Below are 22,416 nucleotides of genomic sequence, written 5' to 3'. Positions count from 1 at the left end.
CAGCGGCCATGGCTCACGGGCCCAGCCGCTCCGCGGCATGTGGGATCTTCCCGGACGGGGGCACGAACCCGTGTCCCCTGCATCGGCAGGCGGACTCTCAACCACTGCGCCACCAGGGAAGCCCAGTGTTGCTACTTTTGTTCAGCCTCGTGGGGACTCAGTGGAGGAGCCCTCTTGGTTCATATTTCAGGCTGGCATTTAAAAGGGAAAATATATATACATAACGAGGAAAGATGGAGTCCCCCGTTAAAAACACTTAAAGTCTCCTGGCCCAACAAACATTAAATTATTGCATTTTAAATTAATTTGTCTTACAGTTACTCAACAAGAGTAAGGGGCATGCTCTCCAGTATCACATTGCTTACGCCGTTCTTTCAGAATCTACCTGCCTAGGTTTATTCCTTGTGTCTTAACTACTGCTGGGTATAAATACAGTTGACTCTGGAATAACACAGGGGTTAGGGGGCCGACCACCCCCCAACACACACACTTCGCCCAGTCAAAACTCCGAGTATAACTTGACAGTCAGCCCTCTCTATCCACGGTTCCTCTGTATCCAAGGCTTCACCCAACTGTGTATCGTGTAGTACTACAGTATTTACTGTGGGAGAAAAGTCCGTGTATAAACGGACCCATGCAGTTAAAGCTATAAAGCCATATGGACTTGTTTCACCAAGGACTGGTGCATTGACCCAGGGGTTTTCTTGTTGTAAACTGGAAGGTCGTCCCTAAGTAGATTTTATGTTTTAAATTGTAAATACCCGAGATGGTTTATAGATAGAATATAGCAGTCAGGGTGCTTTGGCTGAAGCATGCCAAGAACAACGTTTTTGCATGAAGGAAGAGAGTGAGGATGTTTGGGAGATCAGTAGAACAACATGTCCTTTTCCTAGAACATGTATTTATCACAGTGATGACTCATTAATGGACTGCCATAGCAAGATGAATTACCTTATCCCCAAATTATTCCTTAGAAAAGTTGGGGCAGGAGGTGGCCCATCTTTTCTTCACTCCCGTCACGTAAAGATGTTAGCTTCCTTTTGTTTGCTTGGAGCTGCAATAATTCTGCAAAGCCAAGTGGTAAAGCTGGCAGACTCGTTTCTCCTTAGGTTCTGCAAGCAGAATTGCAGCCTCCCTATAAATCCTTTTTAATATGGAACAGTACGTTCCCCAAAAGAGAACTGCAAGATTCTGGTCTCTTTGGTCTATTACCTGACCTAGCTTAGCAATTAATTCCCCTTTCTCTTCCTCAGTGCATGTTTCTTCATAGTTTGTTGCTCTTTTCCTGAAGCAGTTGGGCTTGGGCATCCTTTTTTAAAACTCATAACATATCAGAGTAGAAATGATGTTTTAGTAGATGCCTGGTTAGAGTTTCTTTCTTTTCAGTAGTTTCAAAGCAGGGAAATGTGTGAATGGCTTAGTCAAGCCTCAGCCGCCTCTCAGAGGAACATGGCAAATGGCTCTTCACTGGTTGCTAGGGACTTGACACATGAGGCAGATGAGATTTTTTAAAAAGAATGTAAATGTGAACTATAATTAATAAACAGAATGCTCTTCAGGGCAGTGATTCCTAATTCCTTTCATGCTGTGATGACTTGTTGATATGGTGTGATTTGTGAGATATCTATCTTAAATCTTACTCTCCTAGAAACGAACCCTCAGGCAAGGATTCCTAAGTGAGGAATTTGTTAATTGAAATGATTCCAGGAGGAACGAGTAAGGGAATAAGAAAGACAGAATAAAGAAACGGAGGAAGATAAGCAATGTGCTATCTCAGGTGAGGTCTGAGTTTGAGAACACAGCCTGATCCTGCAAGGGATTCTGGAACATAAAGGTTTTTCCATTTTGCGCAACTGAACCATTGCACTTCTGTCCCAATCAGTCATTGTCTGTAGGTTCCCTTAGACAGGGTTTCCATATTTAGCAAATAATGACACAGGATGCCCAGGTAAGTTTTAGTTCCAGATAAAGAACTTTTTAAAAAGCATGTTTCATGAAATCTTATTTTCATATACTACGTAAATAGTAGTATATTTTTATACTAAAAACTTCTTGATTGTTTATCTGAAATTCAGATTTAACTGAGGGTCAGGCGAGGCGCACCTTAAGGCATGTCTTGGCCTCCAGTGCTAAAGGCAAATCTCTGAAGGTCATAGGTGCAAGCCATTAGCAGAAAAGCACCCAGAAGCTAAGGATGCGTGTGTGGAGCCTGGTACAATGGATCTGAGGGGATCTGGATGCGACATCAGTAGTGTCCCCTAAAAGACAGAAAGGAAAAGTGGAACTTGGAAGTGAAGATTTATTCTGTTCAGTAACAAATGGATAAAGGATGCTGCTGTGCTTCTCAGCAGCATTTCTATCGTGACACTGGGGGATACGGCAAGCATTTAAGCCTGGGAACCTGTACCTTCTGATAACCAACCAATTTCTCATATCCCCCCCAGCACCCCCTGCCCAAGCACATGCCAGTTTTCTCCACTTGTTCCTTTTTTTTTTTTTTTACATCTTCATTGGAGTATAATCGCTTTACAGGGGTGTGTTACTTTCTGCTTTATAACAAAGTGAATCAGCTATACATATACACACATCCCCATATCTTCTCTCTCTTGCGTCTCCCTCCCACCCTCCCTGTCCCACCCCTCTAGGTGGTCACAAAGCACCAAGCTGATATCCCTGTGCTATGCGGCTGCTTCCCACTAGCTATCTATTTTACGTTTTGTAGTGTATATGTGTCCATGCCACTCTCTCACTTTGTCACAGCTTACTGTTCCCCTCCCCATACCCTCAAGTCCATTCTCTAGTAGGTTTGTGTCTTTATTCCTGTCTTACCCCTAGGTCCTTCATGACATTTTTTTCCTTAGATTCCATATATATGTGTTAGCATACGGTATTTGTCTTTCTCTTTCTGACTTACTTCACTCTGTATGACAGACTCTAGGTTCATCCACCTCACTACAAATAACTCAATTTCGTTTCTTTTTATGGCTGAGTAATATTCCATTGTATATATGTGCCACATCTTCTTTATCCATTCATCCGATGATGGACACTTAGGTTGTTTCCATCTCCTGGATATTGTACATAGAGCTGCAATGAACATATTGGTACATGACTCTTTTTGAATTATGGTTTTCTCAGGGTATATGCCCAGTAGTGGGATTGCTGGGTCGTATGGTAGTTCTGTTTGTAGTTTTTTAAGGAACCTCCATACTGTTCTCCATAGTGGCTGTACCAACTCACATTCCCACCAGCAGTGCAAGAGTGTTCCCTTTTCTCCACACCCTCTCCAGCATTTATTGTTTCTAGATTTTTTTGATGATGGCCATTCTGACCAGTGTGAGATGATATCTCATTGTAGTTTTGATTTGCATTTCTCTAATGATGAATGATGTTGAGCATTCTTTCATGTGTTTGTTGGCAATCTGTATATCTTCTTTGGAGAAATGTCTGTTTAGGTCTTCTGCCCGTTTTTGGATTGGGTTGTTTGTTTTTTTGATATTGAGCTGCATGAGCTGCTTGTAAATTTTGGAGATTAATCCTTTGTCAGTTGCTTCATTTGCAAATATTTGCTCCCATTCTGAGGGTTGTCTTTTGGTCTTGTTTATGGTTTCCTTTGCTGTGCAAAAGCTTTGAAGTTTCATTAGGTCCCATTTGTTTATTTTTGTTTCTCTTTCCATTTCTCTAGGAGGTGGGTCAAAAAGGATCTTGCTGTGATTTATGTCATAGAGTGTTTTGCCTCTGTTTTCCTCTAAGACACATTTATGCCAAATCGAAACAGAATTCAAAATATTAATGACTGAAATCCTCCTTTAGTCAAGGTACCATCATACACTTACTCAGCCATCTCATTCATAGATTCATTTCCAAAAATCTACTGGGTATGTTTAATAATTATTTACCAAAAGTTACATATATTTAAGCAATTTGGTTATTACTAGGTATCTTTATTATTAATGATTGTAGCTATAACTCAATCTAAAGGATTTAAAAAAATACTGACAACCTTATAGTCACAGAAAATTGTTTTAAAAATTGAATTTAAAACCATATGGGTGTATTTGTCATATAGAAGTATGACAGAATGATTAATAAAAGACTTTATAGCATAAATATGTATTACATTAGGATACAGCTCTTTGGGGAAGTGGACTGGAAATATGATTTAAAGAAGAAAGAGGACTGATAGGAAACTTCTAATTATTAATGATGACCTTGTTCTGCGTTTTTTTGTTGTTTTTTTTTTTCGGTACGCGGGCCTCTCACTGTCACGGCCTCTCCCATTGCGGAGCACAGGCTCCGGACGCGCAGGCTCAGCGGCCATGGCTCATGGGCCCAGCTGCTCCGTGGCATGTGGGATCTTCCCGGACCGGGGCACGAACCCGTGTCCCCTGCATTGGCAGGCGAACTCTCAACCACTGCGCCACCAGGGAAGCCCGAGACGTTCCTTATTATAACGTCAATAACGTGAGGCAGTATGGAGATCGGGAGTTCAGCCAGACCCTTGACACTATACTTAGGTTGAACTAAACTGGGTTTTTGACTTGCTTATCCTTGTGGCCAGATGATTGTAAGCCGGAATCCGCCTCCTTGTTATCTTGTCATTTCTCCAGTTGTTTCCCACCTATGCATTTTATTTATACAAATGAATTCAACACAAAGCTCTGCCAACATTATTAGCCTAGCACTATATGCCAAGTGGTAAATGTGGACGATCGTAGTTAATGCTACTTTTCCACCCGTTCGTGAACTTCCAATTTGGCAGGGAAGGTTGGGATGACTGAACAAATAACTTCAAGACAGTATGGTATCCTGCTAAAAAGATATCTGTGTGCTATGGGAAAACCAGAGATAGGCATTTAACCTTCCAGAGGATTCAGGGAAGCTTCATGCAGATGGCCCCTAAGCAGTTTGAAGGCGTGAGGAGGACTTGGCCAGGTGAAGAGAGGTAAGAAGAACATTCTAGATAGAGGAACTAGAAAGTGCAAAGGAAAAGAGGCATAAAGCAATTTTGCATGTGCTAGAAAACAAACAGTTCAGGGTTTTTAGAGTGTAAAATTGAAATGTGGTTTACAAGAGATGAGATGGAGAGCTTCATTGGACCAGGATATGGATGGCTTTGGATTCCTTGGTAACTTTTTTCTTATAAACAACATAGCATTACAGGTAGAACAAGAGTTTAGCAAATCCGAACTACTAAGTACAGAGTAAGTGCTTGTTCCATTTAGTTGCTGAAAGCTAAGTTCAGCTAAACACTTGCTTTCCTTGCTGTCTAGCGGGGGAGGGCACTTGGTTTTCTTGCTCTGACTTCTCGTCCACCCAAAGTTTTGCATGGCTGCTGGCCTCCCCTCCAACTGGCTTCCAGCCATTCTTTTTTTGTTTGTTTGTTTTTTTGCGGTACGCGGGCCTCTCACTGTTGTGGCCTCTCCCGTTGCGGAGCACAGGCTCCGGACGTGCAGGCTCAGCGGCCATGGCTCACGGGCCCAGCCGCTCCGCGGCATGTGGGATCTTCCCGGACCGGGGCACGAACCCGTGTCCCCTGCATCAGCAGGCGGACTCTCAACCACTGCGCCACCAGGGAAGCCCCAGCCATTCTTTAGAAACTAGACATGGGAACAGAATTTTGTTGTGATTGTAAATGACCAAAATATTATCAGACTGAGAGTTCTACCTGTTCTTAATTTTCTTTTCCCTCATACCCAGAGTCCTTCCCTCATAATGACTGTCTGCTCCATTTTAGAGAGTCTTTTTAAAGGAAACAGATTCATTGAGGAAACCGTAAACATTTAAAAACCATCAAACAAATCAGCTTTTGTTTTAGTAAATCAAATGGTAAAGCCTCTTTATATACTTAACACTAAGATTCATCGAACAGGATTTCACTGAGCACCTACCACATTGTATTATATTTGTCCTTTCTCCAAAAAGGAAAAGGAAGGAAAATACGTGTAATTCAGCCCCAGAAAGCTAGTGGCTTCAGAGGAAACTGCAGCTAGAGAAACTGCTTAATGAATTTCCACTTCTTCCATTTTTATCTGCTTCTCTAATTCAGAGTTCAAGAGCTCTTAGGATGGTTCATTTGTGCCTAAGTATAACACACACACACACACACAGACACACACACACACACACACACACACACACACACACACACACACACACACACACACACACACACACACACACACACACACACACACACACACACACACACACACACACACACACACACACACACACCAGTACCAGAAATTCATTCCTTTGGGGTGTGTTGACCTCTCCAAAGAGTTTGGTTTTTAAATGGAGACACACACACCTGTGTGTGTGTGTGCCTGTGTAGTCAGGCACACACACGCACAGGGGCCGACAAACTTTTCTGTAAAGGTACAGATAGTTAATATTTTTTGGCTTTGTGAGCCAGATGGTCTCTGTCTCAACTACTCACTGTGCTGTTGTAGTGTCGACTGAAAAAAAGTGCACAACCTGAGAGTTGTGAGTTAAGTTTTACTGGGGACAAAATGAGGTCTGTCGTCTTGGAGACGGCATTTCAGAGAGCTCTGAGGAAGTGCTGCAGAGAGGCAGGCGGAAGGTCAGGGCACTATGTGACTTTAGGGAAGGGGGACGTGCAGTGAAGCGCACATGTTGGCAGAGGCTGGCTGCTAGTCACGAGGAGCAGACGTCACCATGAAGGATTCTAGTGCTTTCCTAGATACAAAGAGATGCAAGAATTGGGCTCATCAAATCTTCTCCTGAAAATATCTAACTCTCTGAAGAGCTGTTCTGCCAGTTTTTCCCAGAGCACGGAGGGCCTCATTCCTGATCTCCACCTTGAATTCCTTTCAGGGGGTGTTGGAGATCAGTGCCTGCAGTGGTTAGTGACGTCATCCTTGTAGAGGCAGATGGCAAGCGCCAATTTGTAGTTGGCAGGCGCGTGAAAGCAGCTGAACACAAAACCAAAAGTGACTGTGCACGCCTGCATTACAATAAAAGTTTATTTATGGGCACTGAAACGTGAGCTTCACGTAATTTTCACGTCACAAAATATTCTTCTTTTGAGTTTTGGGTTTTTTTTTTCCCCCAACCACTTGAAAATGTAAAACCACTCTTAGCTCGTGGGCTCTCCAGGAACAGGTGGTGGGCCAATTCGATACAGGGGCCATAGCTTGCTGACCCCTGATGCCATACATCCACTCACTGACACAGAAAGCGTCCTTCCCTTCCTCACAATCTAAGCTGTGAGGACAGCTCCGCTCTCTTGATGCGAGCACCGTGCTGAATAAAGAAAGTCGTGCTGTGAGAGGAAACGACAAGGCGGTTGGAGAGGTGCCTGAGATCAATGAATTTAAACTCATCCACAGTTTAGGCCAGTGTTTGTCAGCTTTGGCTGGTGGTAGGGGACGCGGGAGCCGCGGTAAAGCACGTGGATGCCTAGATCCCGTGCCCAGAGGCTCTGATGTGGTTAGTCTTGGGTGTGGCCTGGGCATCGGGATGTTTCAAACCTCCCCGGATGTTTGCGATGTGCAACCAAGGGTGAGGGCCACCCAGCTCACATAAGACGGTGTTGACAAAGACATTGCATTTGGGGATCACCAAAAACTGGAAGGTCGAGCCACGTACAGCTTTTTTCCCTTTTGTTTCTCCTTTTTAACACCTCTTTCCCATTTAACAGGCTCGCGTCACTTTCTAAGTACAACCTCCCTTGCCTGACCCTTCCATACTTATTTCAGATCTGAAATAACCAAAAGAAGTTAGGACAGCGCGTAAACTGCAGAACGAATGTCATGCCACCTCTGTGTCATGTTACGCCCTAGCCTCATTGTCCCAGCGAGTGTCGTATCTCTCAGGTTAATGCTGCCTTCGGCTGGTCATTAGGGGAGCATTCATTTACCCAGGTAGGCACAGGCTCAACCTTGTCAGCCTGCTCTGGGAAGGTTGAATCCTGGGAAATTCTTTCCGGGCTCCAACTCCTGGGAGACTTCTCTGTAAACCAGAAAGGCGACTCGTTAAATTAGAGTCTCTGTCCCCTATCCTTGGATTCTTTATCTAGAAATGGATATATCTAGGAAGCCATTTTCAAGGTTTTGGGCCAGCATGAAATTAGAGATAACAAAACAGAAGGCTTTTAAAAAGCATCTCATAAGCTAAAGTAAATGACACTCTTTTTTACCCTAGGGAATGTGTTTTTCAAGTAACTCAGAATTTCCAAGCTCCCCAGACAGTGTCATATTCCCCATACTTCGGGCCCTATTAGAACGAGATAAATGTATCTTTTTCTTGTCGGTTTCCCCCTAAGCCGAGTTCAACTTCAAGGTTTGGTAGCACTGATTTCTAATACTTCTAATTTAAATATCAGTAACAAGATATCGGGATCAGAAATAGCTCTTTCTTAATTGAACTTTAAATTTCTCTAATTTAGGCTTGAGGAAGCTTTTATCCTCTTTCTATTTAAGAGGTGAAGATTCATGTATTTTATGTCAGATTTTACATAATGTCTAAAAGAGTTGGCACCCAAATATTTATGATATTCCGCCTCATTAGACTAAGTCTTTTCTAGTTTAATCAACTGAAACATTCAACTGAGAGGAAAATATTTTTAAGAAGCTCACAGTGAATGTCAGGGATAAATGTGAAAGTATATGCCATTTTTGAGATAATGCTTCTGGCAACAGTAATTTCCAGTAGCTGGCTTATGATCCCAAGACTTTTTTCCTTATTACAGGATAGCCTCTTGAATGTCATCACCACAATTAATCAACTTCTGCCAGAGCTTCCACATAAGTAGGACTTTGGGTCCTAGCAAGGCTAATCCGTGATGGGGACTTTTCCAAAACTACCTGGGTCTGAGAGGACCTTCAGCACAGACACAAGCAGAAATACCCACATAAATCCCCTTGGATCATAACGTCTGGGCTCCTTTCTGCAAGATCCAGTCCTAGCCTTTATTTTTTAAGGAGATTTTACCTAAAACAGGAGGGAGAGAGATTTTTGTGGTAGTATTGTTATAAGAGTAGAGAACCTATGAACACAGGGCAGGATCACTGGGTAGGTCTCTAAGACCCTTCTAAGTTGGACTTCTGAGAATAAGTAGCATCACTTGGGAAAGGTATGAATATATTTAACTGTTGTCACATGTAGAACTGTAGCACCCGAGATAGGAGGACTCAGGTAAATCACCAAGGAACTGAGAATTTCAAATTGTATCAATGTACTTAATCACAAAATTGTATTTTCTTGTTGTTAGACTCAAAAGACACAGTCATAGACCCCTCCTGGGCAGAGTGCATAGTACTATAATTTATTCAAAGTACTGCTTCTAGAAAGAAGCAGCAGGCTCTGTTTCTGTGTAGTATCGAAAGACTCCTACCCAGAAAATTTTCCTAGCTCTCTTAGTCGAATTGTAAGAAACAAACTCTCGGGTCTCTGATCCTTTCGTTATCTTCTTCTTGATAGCATCCTTCTTCTACATTCCGTCCATGTAGAACCTGCCTGGTTGTGACAGTTTGATCTTGGTGAAATGATGAATAAGCAATGTGAGAAACTAGCATGAGCATGAGTGTAGGCTTTGGATAAGCAGACAATTCTGTTTTTATCCTGACTTTGTCATATACTAACTCTGTCGTGTATGCACACACACACACGCGTGCACGTATGCAGTAATTGCTTAACCTCTCCAAGACTCAGTTTCTTTATCTTCAAAATAGGGATGTTAATCCCTTTTTTTTTTTTTAACATGGATGTTGCGGAATGGGGAGTGTCAACCACCTAGAAAATACTCAGTAAATGCAGCTGCTATTTGCATAATTATCGAGAGTGTTGGTGGCTTCTCGTATCAATTAGGACATATTTGGTTTTGGTGGCTTCTCTGGTGCAGAGCCTTGAAAACACTTACAAGCTGTGGTTGACAGCTCCGCTGGTCATTGCTGATTCTTTCTTCTGCCAGATTTATCTTCTAGTAATGACCCGTGCGCCATCATTCTTTTTAAAAAGTCCCCTTCCTGTATTCCTATAAGTCTCTCCTCTTATTGGCTCAACTGTGAGCACTAATCACTATTGTGCTTTAACAAGAAGATGTTTATTATTATAGGTGCACTTATAACTTATTAAAACAGTAACTGAAAGAGTGAAATTCATAAGGGCTTATATTTTCCCATTTAGCATATTTTGTACTCACTGAGAACAAAGAATAAAAGAAGAACAAACACTTCTCTTAAACTAATTTGTCAAAACTTATTTACTTACGAAGCTCCATTTAATAAGAAAATTGTGATCACCTCCAGGCAGGAACTGTTTTTTCATTAATCATTATTGAATGGCATTGAATCAGGTTTAGCAAACATGAAAGTGAATCAAACCCATTTACAAAATGTCATTATTTTTATCCTACATTCATTAAATGTGTGCCATGAGTCAGTCACTAAAAACAACACTGAGAAAATATAATTGCCAGTCTTTGATTACATAGGTACCAAGTGCTTCCTGTGCACCAAGATATTGTGAAGCCGCTAGAGATATCATGGTAAATATGTCATCAACTCTGTCCCCAAGGAGGTCACAGTTGAAAGAGGCGCCAACGCCCACGTATCTGTTAAAGACCAAACAAGACATTGTGTAGGCAACTTCTACATAGTTTGGCAAAGACTGTAAATTACCAGAAATTGAGTAGAGCAGAGGTTGACAAGGCCTGTGATAGACAGGGAAGGCATGACTGGGGAGGCTGGACTTCATTTGGCCCTTGAAGGATGGGGAAGATTTGGATAAACAGAGAATGGCAAATAGGGCGTATCAGGTGGGGAGAACGTGAGCAAAAGCCTTAGAAGTGGAAGCATGAGCACGAGCATGGTAAGCTGAAAAAATTGTAGGGAACCTGGGCTGGCTGGGAGTGTGCTGGTGAGCAGTGGGAAGAAAAAAGGGTGGAGAGGTAAGTTCAATTACGAAGACCCTGGAGTCAGACAAATGACGTTGAACCACATGAGCCCCTGAAGGTGTTCGCGTGTTGCCATTGTTTTCTTGGAAGCTTTTCCCTGACTGTGTCTTTCGTCGCTGCTCTGCTTCCATTTTAAAGTCAGAATATTCTTTCGCACTTAGGGGAAGCACTGGTTCATCAGGTTCCAACGAGCAGGAAGCTGGTCCTGGAACTCCAAAGAGCATCCGGAGCAGTGGTGTGACCCCAGTCACTCAGAGGTCACCGGCGCCAAGCACACGCAGCGTGACCTCAGTCAGCAGTCGAGTAAGTACACGGATATGAAGGAACACTCCCCCTTCTGGGACTAAGCCTCACCACCATGGCATGGCTGGGCTTCAGCTCTCTGTACCTGAGACCATGTTGTTTATCTTGTTTAACACAGATGCTTCTTTATCAGGACTGAACCTCCTGCATCCTTAGCTCCTGGCAGGAGGCCTCAAGTGAGAAGGAAAGGGAAAGAGCAGGTTCAAAGGTGGAACTTGTTTGATGGGGGTATCGACGGCTATGCGGTTTCAATAAAATATAAATAATGTTCAGCAGTCTCTGATTTTGATCTTCCACGTTGCTTGTCAAGATCTTGACTGTTCTAAAAATTTTCCAAACCCGTTAAAATTAGGAAACCTAGACTCTTGAAATATTTTTATCGTTTTCTTTTCTATACATCCATTAAAATAAACACATAATGGAGACTTAAATCGCATAGTGTGTGTACGTGTGTGTGCGTGTGTGTGTGTGTAAGCTGTTCTTTTGAATGAATGAACATCTAGATTTTTTGATTAAGCAGGAAACTCCATATATATAGCTGACATCTATATTTAAGAAATCTTTATATACAAACTACAATTCTTTGATTCAGCCAGTATTTAATGAGGGCCTACTATATGCCAAGCCCTGGTCAAGCAAAGACTTGAAGGAAGTGGAAGAATTAGCCATGCAGGAGTCTGGGGCAAGGTTTTCATCCATGCTGGGACGGCACTGATATTCAGCAAGTACATTACAGGAAGGTTGTTCCAGTCACTTTATGGCTGACCTCCATCTTGCATAGTCAGTGCCCTTACTTCATCAGCGTGGAAAAGATCTCTAATGCCCCTGGAGGAGCAGCCAGTGCAAAGATCCTGAGGTGAGAGCATACCTGGTGTGTTCAAGGACAAACAAGGAGGCCAGCGTGGCTGTTGTGAGTGAACGAAGGGAGGAGTACTAGGAAATGAGTTCAGAGGGGTAGTAGGGCCAGGTAGGGTCTTGGAGACCACCATATGCACTTCGGCATTTACTCTGGATAAGACGGGGGCAGTTGAAGGGTTTTCAGCAGACCAGTGAGATCATCTGGCTTCTGTTTATACAGGAACTGGGGGCTTTTCTGAGAAGCAGCTGTAGGGAAATAAGAGTGGAAGCCAGAAGGCCAGTTAAGAAGGAGGCCATCGCATTACTGCAGGCAAGAAACTGAGCTTTGGAACAGGGAGATAGACATGGAGGTTGTGAGCATCCAAATATAGATATTTTTAAGGAAGAGCCAAAAGGCATTCAGACAGATTGAATAATAATTAATAAGTGTCTTTAAATACTTATAGTCTAAATTTGCTGATAAGATAAAAGGCATATTTAAACTTTTATCAATATTTATACTAAGCTTAGCAAGCAGTACGTCCAGAAAAGGGCGTGCACAGTTGGTGATTGCACTCACTGCTTTGGCAACCTAACAAGGAATGGTATTCAAAATATTTAGCAACTGGTATGGCATGGGCACTGAGCCATCAGAACAGACCCTGGCGCAAGGTTGGGCAGCATCCTGGGGGCCCTTCCATGCCGTGCAGTATCCTGGATTGCGGGGAGAACTACGGTTGTGGAGGAGGGGAGCACAGGGAAGGGGAGATGGACTGGGAGTAGCTCTGTTTACCAACTGATACAGAAGTATTTAAAAAAATTGAACAGCTGGTACAGCTGTACCCATGGGTAGCAGCAGACTATCAGTCCAGTAACTAGTAAGTTAGTCAAGTTCGTTCTCAAAACAAGGCTTACCTTCCTAAGTACCGTCATTGGCGGGATGGGGGAGGGAGGGAATCACCCTTGTCATGTGCTAGTACCCTCAAAACTAACAGCCTTTACATGAATATTTCTTTATTTTTTTATTTTATTGAAGTATGGTTGATTTACAACGTTGTGTTAATTTCTGCTGGACAGCACAGTGATTTAGTTATACATATATACTTTTTTTATTCTTTCCCATTATACGTTTTTTTTTAACATCTTTATTGGAGTATAATTGCTTTACAATGTGTGTTAGTTTCTAGTGTATAACAAAGTGAATCAGCTATACATATACATACATCCCCATATCTCCTCCCTCGTGCGTCTCCCTCCCACCCTCCCTATCCCACCCCTCTAGGTGGTCACAAAGCACCGAGCTGATATCCCTGTGCCATGTAGCTGCTTCCCACTAGCCATCTATTTTACATTTGGTAGTGTATATACGCCCGTGTCACTCTCTCACTTTATCCCAGCTTACCCTTCCCCGTCCCCGTGTCCTCAAGTCCATTCTCTACATCTGCGTCTTTATTCCTGTCCTGCCCCTACGTTCTTCAGAATCTTTTTTTTTTTAGATTCCATATATATGTGTTAGCATACGGTATTTGTTTTTCTCTTTCAGACTTACTTCGCTCTATATGACAAACTCTAGGTCCATCCACCTCACTACAAATAACTCAATTTCGTTTCTTTTTATGGCTGAGTAATATCCCATTGTATATATGTGCCACATCTTCTTTACCCATTCATCTGTCGATGGACACTTAGGTTGCTTCCATGTCCTGGCTGTTGTAAATAGAGCTGCAGTGAACATTGTGGTACATGTCTCTTGTTGAATTATGGTTTTCTCAGGGTATATGCCCAGTAGTGGGATTGCTGGGTCATATGGTAGTTCTATTTTTAGTTTTTTAAGGAACCTCCATACTGTTCTCCATAGCGGCTGTATCAATTTACATTCCCACCAACAGTGCGAGAGGGTTCCCTTTTCTCCACACCCTCTCCAGCATTTATTGTTTCTAGATTTTTTGATGATGGCCATTCTGACTGGTGTGAAGTGATACCTCGTTGTAGTTTTGATTTGCATTTCTCTAATGATTAGTGATATTGAGCATCGTTTCATGTGTTTGTTGGCAATCTGTATATCTTCTTTGGAGAAATGTCTATTTAGGTCTTCTGCCCATTTTTGGATTGCGTTGTTTGTTTTTTTGATACTGAGCTGCGTGAGCTGCTTGTAAATTTTGGAGATTAATCCTTTGTCAATTGCTTCATTTGCAAATATTTTCTCCCATTCTGAGGGTTGTCTTTTGGTCTTGTTTATGGTTTCCTTTGCTGTGCAAAAGCTTTGAAGTTTCATTAGGTCCCATTTGTTTATTTTTATTTCCATTTCTCTAGGAGGTGGGTCAAAAAGCATCTTGCTGTGATTTATGTCATAGAGTGTTGTACCTATGTTTTCCTCTAAGAGTTTGATAGTGTCTGGCCTTACATTTAGGTCTTTAATCCATTTTGAGTTTATTTTTGTGTATGGTGTTAGGAAGTGTTCTAATTTCATTCTTTTACATGTAGCTGTCCAGTTTTCCCAGCACCACTTATTGAAGAGGCTGTCTTTTCTCCATTGTATATTCTTGCCTCCTTTATCAAAAATAAGGTGACCATATGTGCATGGGTTTATCTCTGGGCTTTCTTTCCTGTTCCATTGATCTATATTTCTGTTTTTGTGCCAGTACCATACTGTCTTGATGACTGTAGCTTTGTAGTATAGTCTGAAGTCATGGAGTCTGATTCCTCCAGCTCCGTTTTTCTTTCTCAAGATTGCTTTGGCTGTCTTGAGAAAGAAAAACGGATATACCATGTTCTTGGATTGGAAGAATCAACATTGTGAAAATGACTACACTACCCAAAGCAATCTACAGATTCAGTGCAATCCCTATCAAACTACCACTGGCATTTTTCACAGAACTAGAGCAAAACATTTCACAATTTGTATGGAAACACAGAAGACCCCGAATAGCCATTATGCTTTGTTGTAGGATACTGGCTATAGTTCTCTGTGCTGTACAGTAGGACCTTGTTGTTTATCCATTCTATATGTAAGAGCTTACATCTGCTAACCCCAAACTCCTAGTCCATCCCTCCCCCAACCCCCACCCCCTTGGCAACTATAAGTCTGTTCTCTATGTCTGTAAGTCTGTTTCTGTTTCATAGGTAGGTTCATTTGTGTCATATTTTAGATTTCATATATAAGTGATATCTTATGGTATTTATCTTTCTGACTTCACTTAGTATGATAATCTCTAGTTGTATCCATGTTGCTGCAAATACAAGAATACTTTATTAAGCAACACCTAGGTTTCCCTAACAGAAATTCCCTACAACCGTGTATACATACATATATATAGGCAGTGTCTATATTGATCTCACTTTTGCATTCCAGCTGATCTAGGTGGTCTTTTCTAAGACAAAAAGAGACACAAAGAGAAATATTTTCTGTTGAATAGACTTAATACAGCACAGTACTGTATGAAACAGGTTTGCTCTTTCATGATGAAGGGAAGACCTACGTAGAATTAGATGACGATCGAGGTCACAGCTTCTCGAGTTCTCCCATTTCTCAGCATCTCTTTGTTTCAGTGTTCTTGTCTGCCTTAGTATGTGAGAAGTACATTTTTAAAATGGAAAACTCTTAGAACATGAAAGTCTCTAACCTGTCCTCTGCTGTGATGTAACTTATTAATTTTAGGCTTCACATCCTGAATCTTCAGGGTATATGTTACATGTTCATCACTGTACAGTATTAATTGGCCTGTTAGTGCTCAATATTAATGATGCTTCAGGGTGCCAGTTCGAAACTTTGCTGTCAACGTAATTGCAAGTTGGTCTTGCTTCTTTGGAGAAATCCATGTGTGACCAACGTTTTGAAGAGGTGTTGAAAACGGACCTATCCCTTTGACCTCCATCACAGTCTTTTGATAAACCTTAGTGGTCTGTAGCAATTAGAAAAGTTAGGAGCCAGATTCCTCCTGCTACAGGTAGTATGTGTTGGAGGATACTCAAAGATCAAAACCAGTCTGTATTGAAGCTGCATTGATTTGCACGCTAAGGAAGTGAGAGTTCCATCTTTCCCGAATGAGTTCATTAACGTCTCCTCGGTGTCTAAGGTATGGGGTAAGGTTAGGGCAACAAGAAGGGAATGGCTTTCTGTAGGACTTTTGAAGGGGGAACGAAAGAGTCTCTCTTAGGTTCGATCGTTATCACACCGTGGTATCATTTTCATGGAAACTTAACCTCAGCCCAGTTCTCAGAAGCCCAAAATTAGTTTTTCAAAACTCAAGCAAATTTGGAATGATGTAGTTGTGAAGCCCCTATGGGCACAGGCAAAGTCGGGACAGAATTTTCCTTTATAATGAAAGTAAGTGTCTGAATTCTGTCACATGCACAAGCGTGTATTAGCAAGCAGGTTCCAAAAAAAATAAAATAAATCACCTATTCCTGTAAGCTGGGGAAGTCCCCATTCTTTATCCTTTTATGAACTTTAGTAAGTGCCTTGCCTGAAATTTCATTCCCATAATGACGTAAGCGACCATGTTCTGATCATCCAGCTTACTAGATGAGAAAGGTGGCATGGTCTTCTGTTAAGTGAGGGGTGCTGGAAGTAAGGGGTGGTTGAGGAGAGAACGTGTTGACCGTGAGGACAAATGTGGGACCAAACAGAGTTCTAACCCCGAGCACTACTCTGAGGCTATGAAGCTTGCCAGATTCTTATACATAGTTCGTTTAAGTTTGGAGGTACTTGTATTAATACCAACTTTCCTGCTAACCATATGTTAGAACACTCACTCATTTTGTCAATGAATAATTATTTCAAACACCTTTTGTGCTAGTTAGCAAACCTCTTAGTATATATTTTAGAGAGTAATTATTGATAGTAAGTTTTAGTGTTATATGGACTCCAGATATCAGCTTGCTCCTCCTGAAGAGTAATAGACATAGATGCGGTTATACTGGTATATATTTATATGGAAGGATTTGGAAGTCAGTTACAGTCAATCTAACGGGTTTGGGTTTTTTTTTTTCATTTCTACTTTGTGAGAAGGAACACGGTTTTGAAAATTCCATGGATTTGGCTGCCACTGAAAGCACCTCTGAGGATCACACGAAGAGTCATCACCGAAAAACTTCCGGCGCACCTTCCATAGCAGTGTCCACGGCCTCCCTCTCCTCAGGTGGGTATTTGCCACATGACTACTGTGTTGTAAACATGAATAAATCGGGTGGAGTTGACTCCCTTGTGTGGCATTAAATGGATGTTTCATGCCTTAGAAAATAATCATTCATGGAGGGAGGCCCACTCCATAAGAACTGCTGAAAAGCCTCTTGCATTCCATGCAAAATCCATGACTCTTGGATTTGGCGGGAGTATACAGTATACAGTCATCACTGCCAGGTGTCCGAGCTATACCAAATGTCAGTAGAGGAGTGCAGGAAATACAGCTGGGCCATTTGATACAAAAGATAAAGACAGATGCCCAGGGTTCAAGAAAATGATAGTTCCATTGATATGGGCGTCAGAAGTGCCCTGTATCTTGACAGATTAATCATTATTCCATGGTTTAAATGAAGAGTTCTTTGCAAGCAACGTTAAGGGATTATTAATAACCCTTTTCATTTGTATGACACCTTCAAAAGTATCATTTCACTTCAGTATCACAACAACCCTGTGAAGCAGAGATTATTTATGTTGCGATCTTATTACCTACGAATAAGGAACCTCTTTAGAGAAACATGTCATAATTAGGAAGTTTGTGTCCCACGTGTAGATTTGAAATCATGACAAAATCCTCAACAGAAAGAAATTGCCACTTACTTGATGATATTTACCTAAAGCCTAAGGCTGGATTCTCTGTGCTGAGTTGGAGAGCCTCTCCCAGCTAGGTAGCTCTGAAGGGTTGTCTAAATGTACATGCTTATTGTTGCATTTTGTTCAGGACTAGACAATCGGTTCACCCGTTAAATGAAAAATTTTAAAGTAGCCAACCTCATAGAGTGCATTTCTACTACTTCTACTCAATAGCTCCTGTGTTTGGAGTACATACTCTGTGTCAGGTGCTACGCTAAGCAGTTCTGTGTCATTTATCATTTCAAACTTAATTGCTCTCTTGCTGTCTTCAGTCTTTCTCATTTATAAGCCACTATTCTATCTCAGCAGTGCTTTGACATAGAACTGTTTTATGGAAATAAACTGTGTCCTGGTAAGCTATCCACAGCATTACTGAGTTTTGCATTGTTCTTTATATTTTTAAAAGCAAGAAATTCTGCTCATGAAAGAACGTTCTGGTGCCTAAAGAAATAGAACTGCCTCTCAGTTTCCCTACAGCCACTCCCTTTTTGTGTGAAAGGAACTTGCTGTATATTTCATTGCATTTTATGTCAAATATGAAAACACAGTAGATTCTCTAAATATTTAAATAAAGAATGGTTAATGTTTTATTTTTTTGGTAAGCTTAAGGGCCCATCCTGTGAGAGTTTTCCAAAGTGTATGAGCAAAGCAGAAGCAGCTTAAAACGTTAGTATTTTATAGTAGAGCATTTGCCCTCCTATGCTCAAAGGAGAAATGAACACATCAGTGTTGGTAAGTCAGTCCAAGGAAATTTCAAAATACTGTTAAAAAATGGAAGTATGAAAAAAAATGGAAGTATGAAAAAAAATGGAAGTATGTTAGCATAAACAGCACGAAGTTACTGACTCTGTTGCTTTCATGACACTGTCTATGCCCTATGCCGAGAAAGAATTGGAATAACGATGAAACATTCGCAATGAAAAGCGAACCCTTCTAACAAAACAAGATGATTCACATCTTTCCTTTTCCTTCCTCCAGACCGGAGTCGATCTGAGTTAGATTTGAATGGGTCATTTACAGAAGACTTAGAGGATACTGTAAGCCTAAGAAGCAAGTCTGTCCCTGGGGCTTCAGACAAAGACTTGGTAAGTTGGGTGCGGAAGAGTCTAATGATCATGAAGAAAGGGCACAATCTTGTTCCAAACCTGTCCACTTTGAGGTGAGGATGAGTTGAGAGTGAAGTGAGGATATACAATAATTTCTTCCTATTAGTCTTCACAACTAACATACAGAAACAGCCAAAGAATAATTTAGAAAAGGTAACAGGTGGGTGGGGTGGTGGTGGGATGAATTGGGAGATGGGGATTGACATATATACACTAATATGTATAAAATAGATAACTATTAACCTGCTGTATAAAAAATATAAATAAGATAAAATTCAAAAAAGAAAGATTGGCGATAACAAGTGTTAGTGTGGATGTGGAGGAAAGGGAACCCTTGTGCACTGTTGGTGGGAATGTGAATGGGTGCAGCCACTATGGAAATCAGTATGGAGGTTCCTCAAAAAAATTTGCAAAATTTTGAACTACCATATGCTCCAGAAATTCTACCTCTGAGTATTTATCTGAAGAAAATGAAAACACTAACTTGTAAAGATATCTGCACCCCCATGTTCATTGCAGTATTATTTACAATAGCCAAAACATGGAAACAACCTAAGTGTCCATCAGTAAATAGATGAATGAGTAAAGAAGTTGTGGTATATGTATACAGTGGAATACTATTCAGCTACAAAAAAGAATAAAATCCTGCCATTCGCAACAACATGGATGAACCTCTAGGGCGTTATGCTAAGTGAAATAAGTCAGAAAGACGAATACCGTGTGACCTCACTTATATGGAGCATCAAATAAAAGAGAATGTAATTCCAACAGGGTGTAAAATATTAGTTTCACATGTGGGGGTGAGAGGAGTGCCAGGGAAGAGAGGAGAAGCAAAAAAGAAAGGTGTCCATGATTTAAAAAAAAAAAAGTATGCATGATATAATCCATTTGTGTGTGTGTATGTGTATGTGTTTGTATCCTATCCATACCATCAAAAATTTTTTAAGTTTGATCATTAATGTTAGTGGAGATATAAGTTTTTTATATTACTTGAAATTTATCTACATTGCTTAAACTTTTTGCTATAAAAATGTATTACTTAAATAACCAGGAAAAAAACAGTGGGAGAAGAAAAGTAGAATCTGGGATTTTGGACAAGAATCTAGTATCTAAAATAGTTTATTCTATTGGAGAGATTTTCAAGATACATTTCCCCATTTTGACGGTATATATACACACACACAAATGTGCCCCAATTTTTTAAATTAAAAAATAACTTTAAGTACATTGCTCAAAGTGAATCATTTTAGTGAGCAGGGAGGTAGGAATTGAACGCCGAGGTCTGTGTGATTCCAAATTTCGTATCCTTTCCTTAAGGCAAGCATCCCTAGGAAGGAGACCCCAATCCTCTGATGGTGCAGTTCAGGTACCATCAGAGTGGAAGGCAAAAGAGAAAAACCTAGGAATGGGGTGATTTCTAGATATTTGTATCTGATTTTTCAAGTATTTAAGAAAGTGGTTTTTTAAGTGAAAAGACTTTCTAGGAAAGAAATAAACCAAACCACTGATATTTTTTCCCATCCTTCCTTAGGACTACTTGGAAGAGACAGAAGAAGGCATTGATGACTTAGCGTCCTCTCGGTTTTCTGCAAACACCCACAGTCTAGCAAGTGGCCTGTCAGCCGTAAGCAATTCTCTAGCATGCACTGGAAGAGTCTTCCTCCGGTGATTTTCTGTGCATTTCCAAAGGAGAGAATAATGTTCTTCAAAAGCGCGTGATAGTGATTTAAAAGTCATTATAGTCTCCTGCTTGCTCTTTGTCCACAGAGTAGTTTTCACTCAAATTTTGTGGTGGCTTTTCCTAAGGCTTCTGATTCCTTCCCTCTCCTACTTTAAAAACCTCTCCTCACCCAGGTTTTTTTTTTGCGGTACGCGGGCCTCTCACTGTTGTGGCCTCTCCCGTTGCGGAGCACAGGCTCCGGACGCGCAGGCTCAGCGGCCATGGCTGTCGGGCCCAGCCGCTCTGCGGCATGTAGGATCTTCCCGGACCGGGGCACGAACCCGTGTCCCCTGCATCGGCAGGCGGACTCTCAACCACTGCGCCACCAGGGAAGCCCCTCACCCATGTTTTAAAACCTATCACTCCCTAGTTCAGGGTCTCATCAGCGGAAGCCTATGAATTATCTCAGTTCTCAGCTGTTAAATTTCCCTGCCACCATTCTCTCAACTCCCCAACTATCCTCTACTCTACCGCCAGTCACTTTCCTAAAACATGTACCCAAGTAGGTTTCTCTCCTACTCACACATCAAGTCCATAGCTTTCCACTGCCTGCGGAATAAAATCCCTTCTTACTTTGGTGTTTGAACCCTTCTTTGAGAGAGCTTTAGGAGCTCCCGTGTCCTTATACCCATCTATATGCCTACAAGTCTTGTCTTTGCTTCTCTGATTTCTGTCTGTTGCTCTAATACCCTTTTTTCTTTTGACCTTTGGGTGGCTTCCTTAAAGAATTCTCAAGCAGGCTCTGACAGGAAGTGGACCTACCTAAGTGTGCCTGACGCTGACTCAGACACTGTGAGTGTTCAAGCTTTTCCTTTTTTCCAACCACACTTCACAAAGTTCATGGTACAGGGACTCTAATTAGGTAGGCAATTTTTCCAGCATTTATCTCTTTCTGGCTTGTATACAGTTAACCAGAGGTTCTCTTTTAAAAGGTAAATTACATGATCGGAATCCAGGTATTCCAAAGAAAGAACATTTGTTAAACATTAGAATCTGAGGAACAGTGAAAAGATACATGGTCTAAAATGATTTACCACGAACAAGCCACCTTTAGAGTAAACATCTCTGTTTAACTCACAGCATTGGCTTGGTTAAGAGCGTGAAGTTTGGTTAGTAGTAAAATTTCTGTAACTTCTTCAGTTTCTCCCAAGCTTCAGCAGTTGTGGGTTCTTAAACTGTCTTTTCTATGTATGGATGTCATGCTTACAGAGGACCCTCTTTGAAGAAGTGGCAACAGAGGAATGTGGTGTAGATACAAGTCAGTGATACAAGGAGGCAGTGAGGTATGGTGGAGAGGTCCTCAGACTAATAATCTCGAAATCTTGGCTTTATGTTGTCAACAAAAAAATTAATCAGTCGGTCTAAGAAAGAAATGGGAAATTTTATTGGAGCCCAATTGGGGATTATAACCCAGAAACAGCATCTCCAAAAGCTCCAAGAACTGTTCCACCCTTGTGAACTCAAGGCACAGTTACCTAAGTTTTTTGAGGCAGAGGGCTGTACATTAAATGATGTATTATTGACAGTGTATACAATTCAGATCTAAGTGTCATCATGCCCCCTTACAAGAGCAAGAAGGAATGTTATCTTTTACTGAGTTTCTTATTGATGCTAGGAGAATGTTGCTTTCTGTGGTTGAGCAGTTATTTCTGCCAATGGGGGAGGTCTGGTCGATGCATTATACAGATACACAGTGTACAGTGTGGGGAGAGAG

At 41.4% G+C, this 22,416-nt stretch overlaps 1 protein-coding gene across 1 annotated transcript in view; it reads left to right on the top strand.

Annotated features, from left to right (window-relative positions):
- SYTL5 (synaptotagmin like 5) overlaps positions 1-22,416 on the top strand; it is a 131,757-nt gene that overhangs the window by 56,775 nt on the left and 52,566 nt on the right. Inside the window, exons 6-10 of the mRNA XM_060137060.1 lie at positions 11,083-11,224; positions 17,073-17,202; positions 18,855-18,961; positions 20,514-20,606; positions 21,429-21,494. Coding sequence (XP_059993043.1) covers positions 11,083-11,224; positions 17,073-17,202; positions 18,855-18,961; positions 20,514-20,606; positions 21,429-21,494 — 538 coding nt within the window. The remainder of the gene's footprint in view (positions 1-11,082; positions 11,225-17,072; positions 17,203-18,854; positions 18,962-20,513; positions 20,607-21,428; positions 21,495-22,416) is intronic.

The sequence above is a fragment of the Lagenorhynchus albirostris genome, chromosome X (genome assembly GCF_949774975.1).
Source record: "Lagenorhynchus albirostris chromosome X, mLagAlb1.1, whole genome shotgun sequence".
NCBI lineage: Eukaryota > Metazoa > Chordata > Mammalia > Artiodactyla > Delphinidae > Lagenorhynchus > Lagenorhynchus albirostris.
The sequence above is the reverse complement of the archived record's forward strand: the minus strand, read 5'-3'. Positions and strand labels throughout refer to the sequence as shown.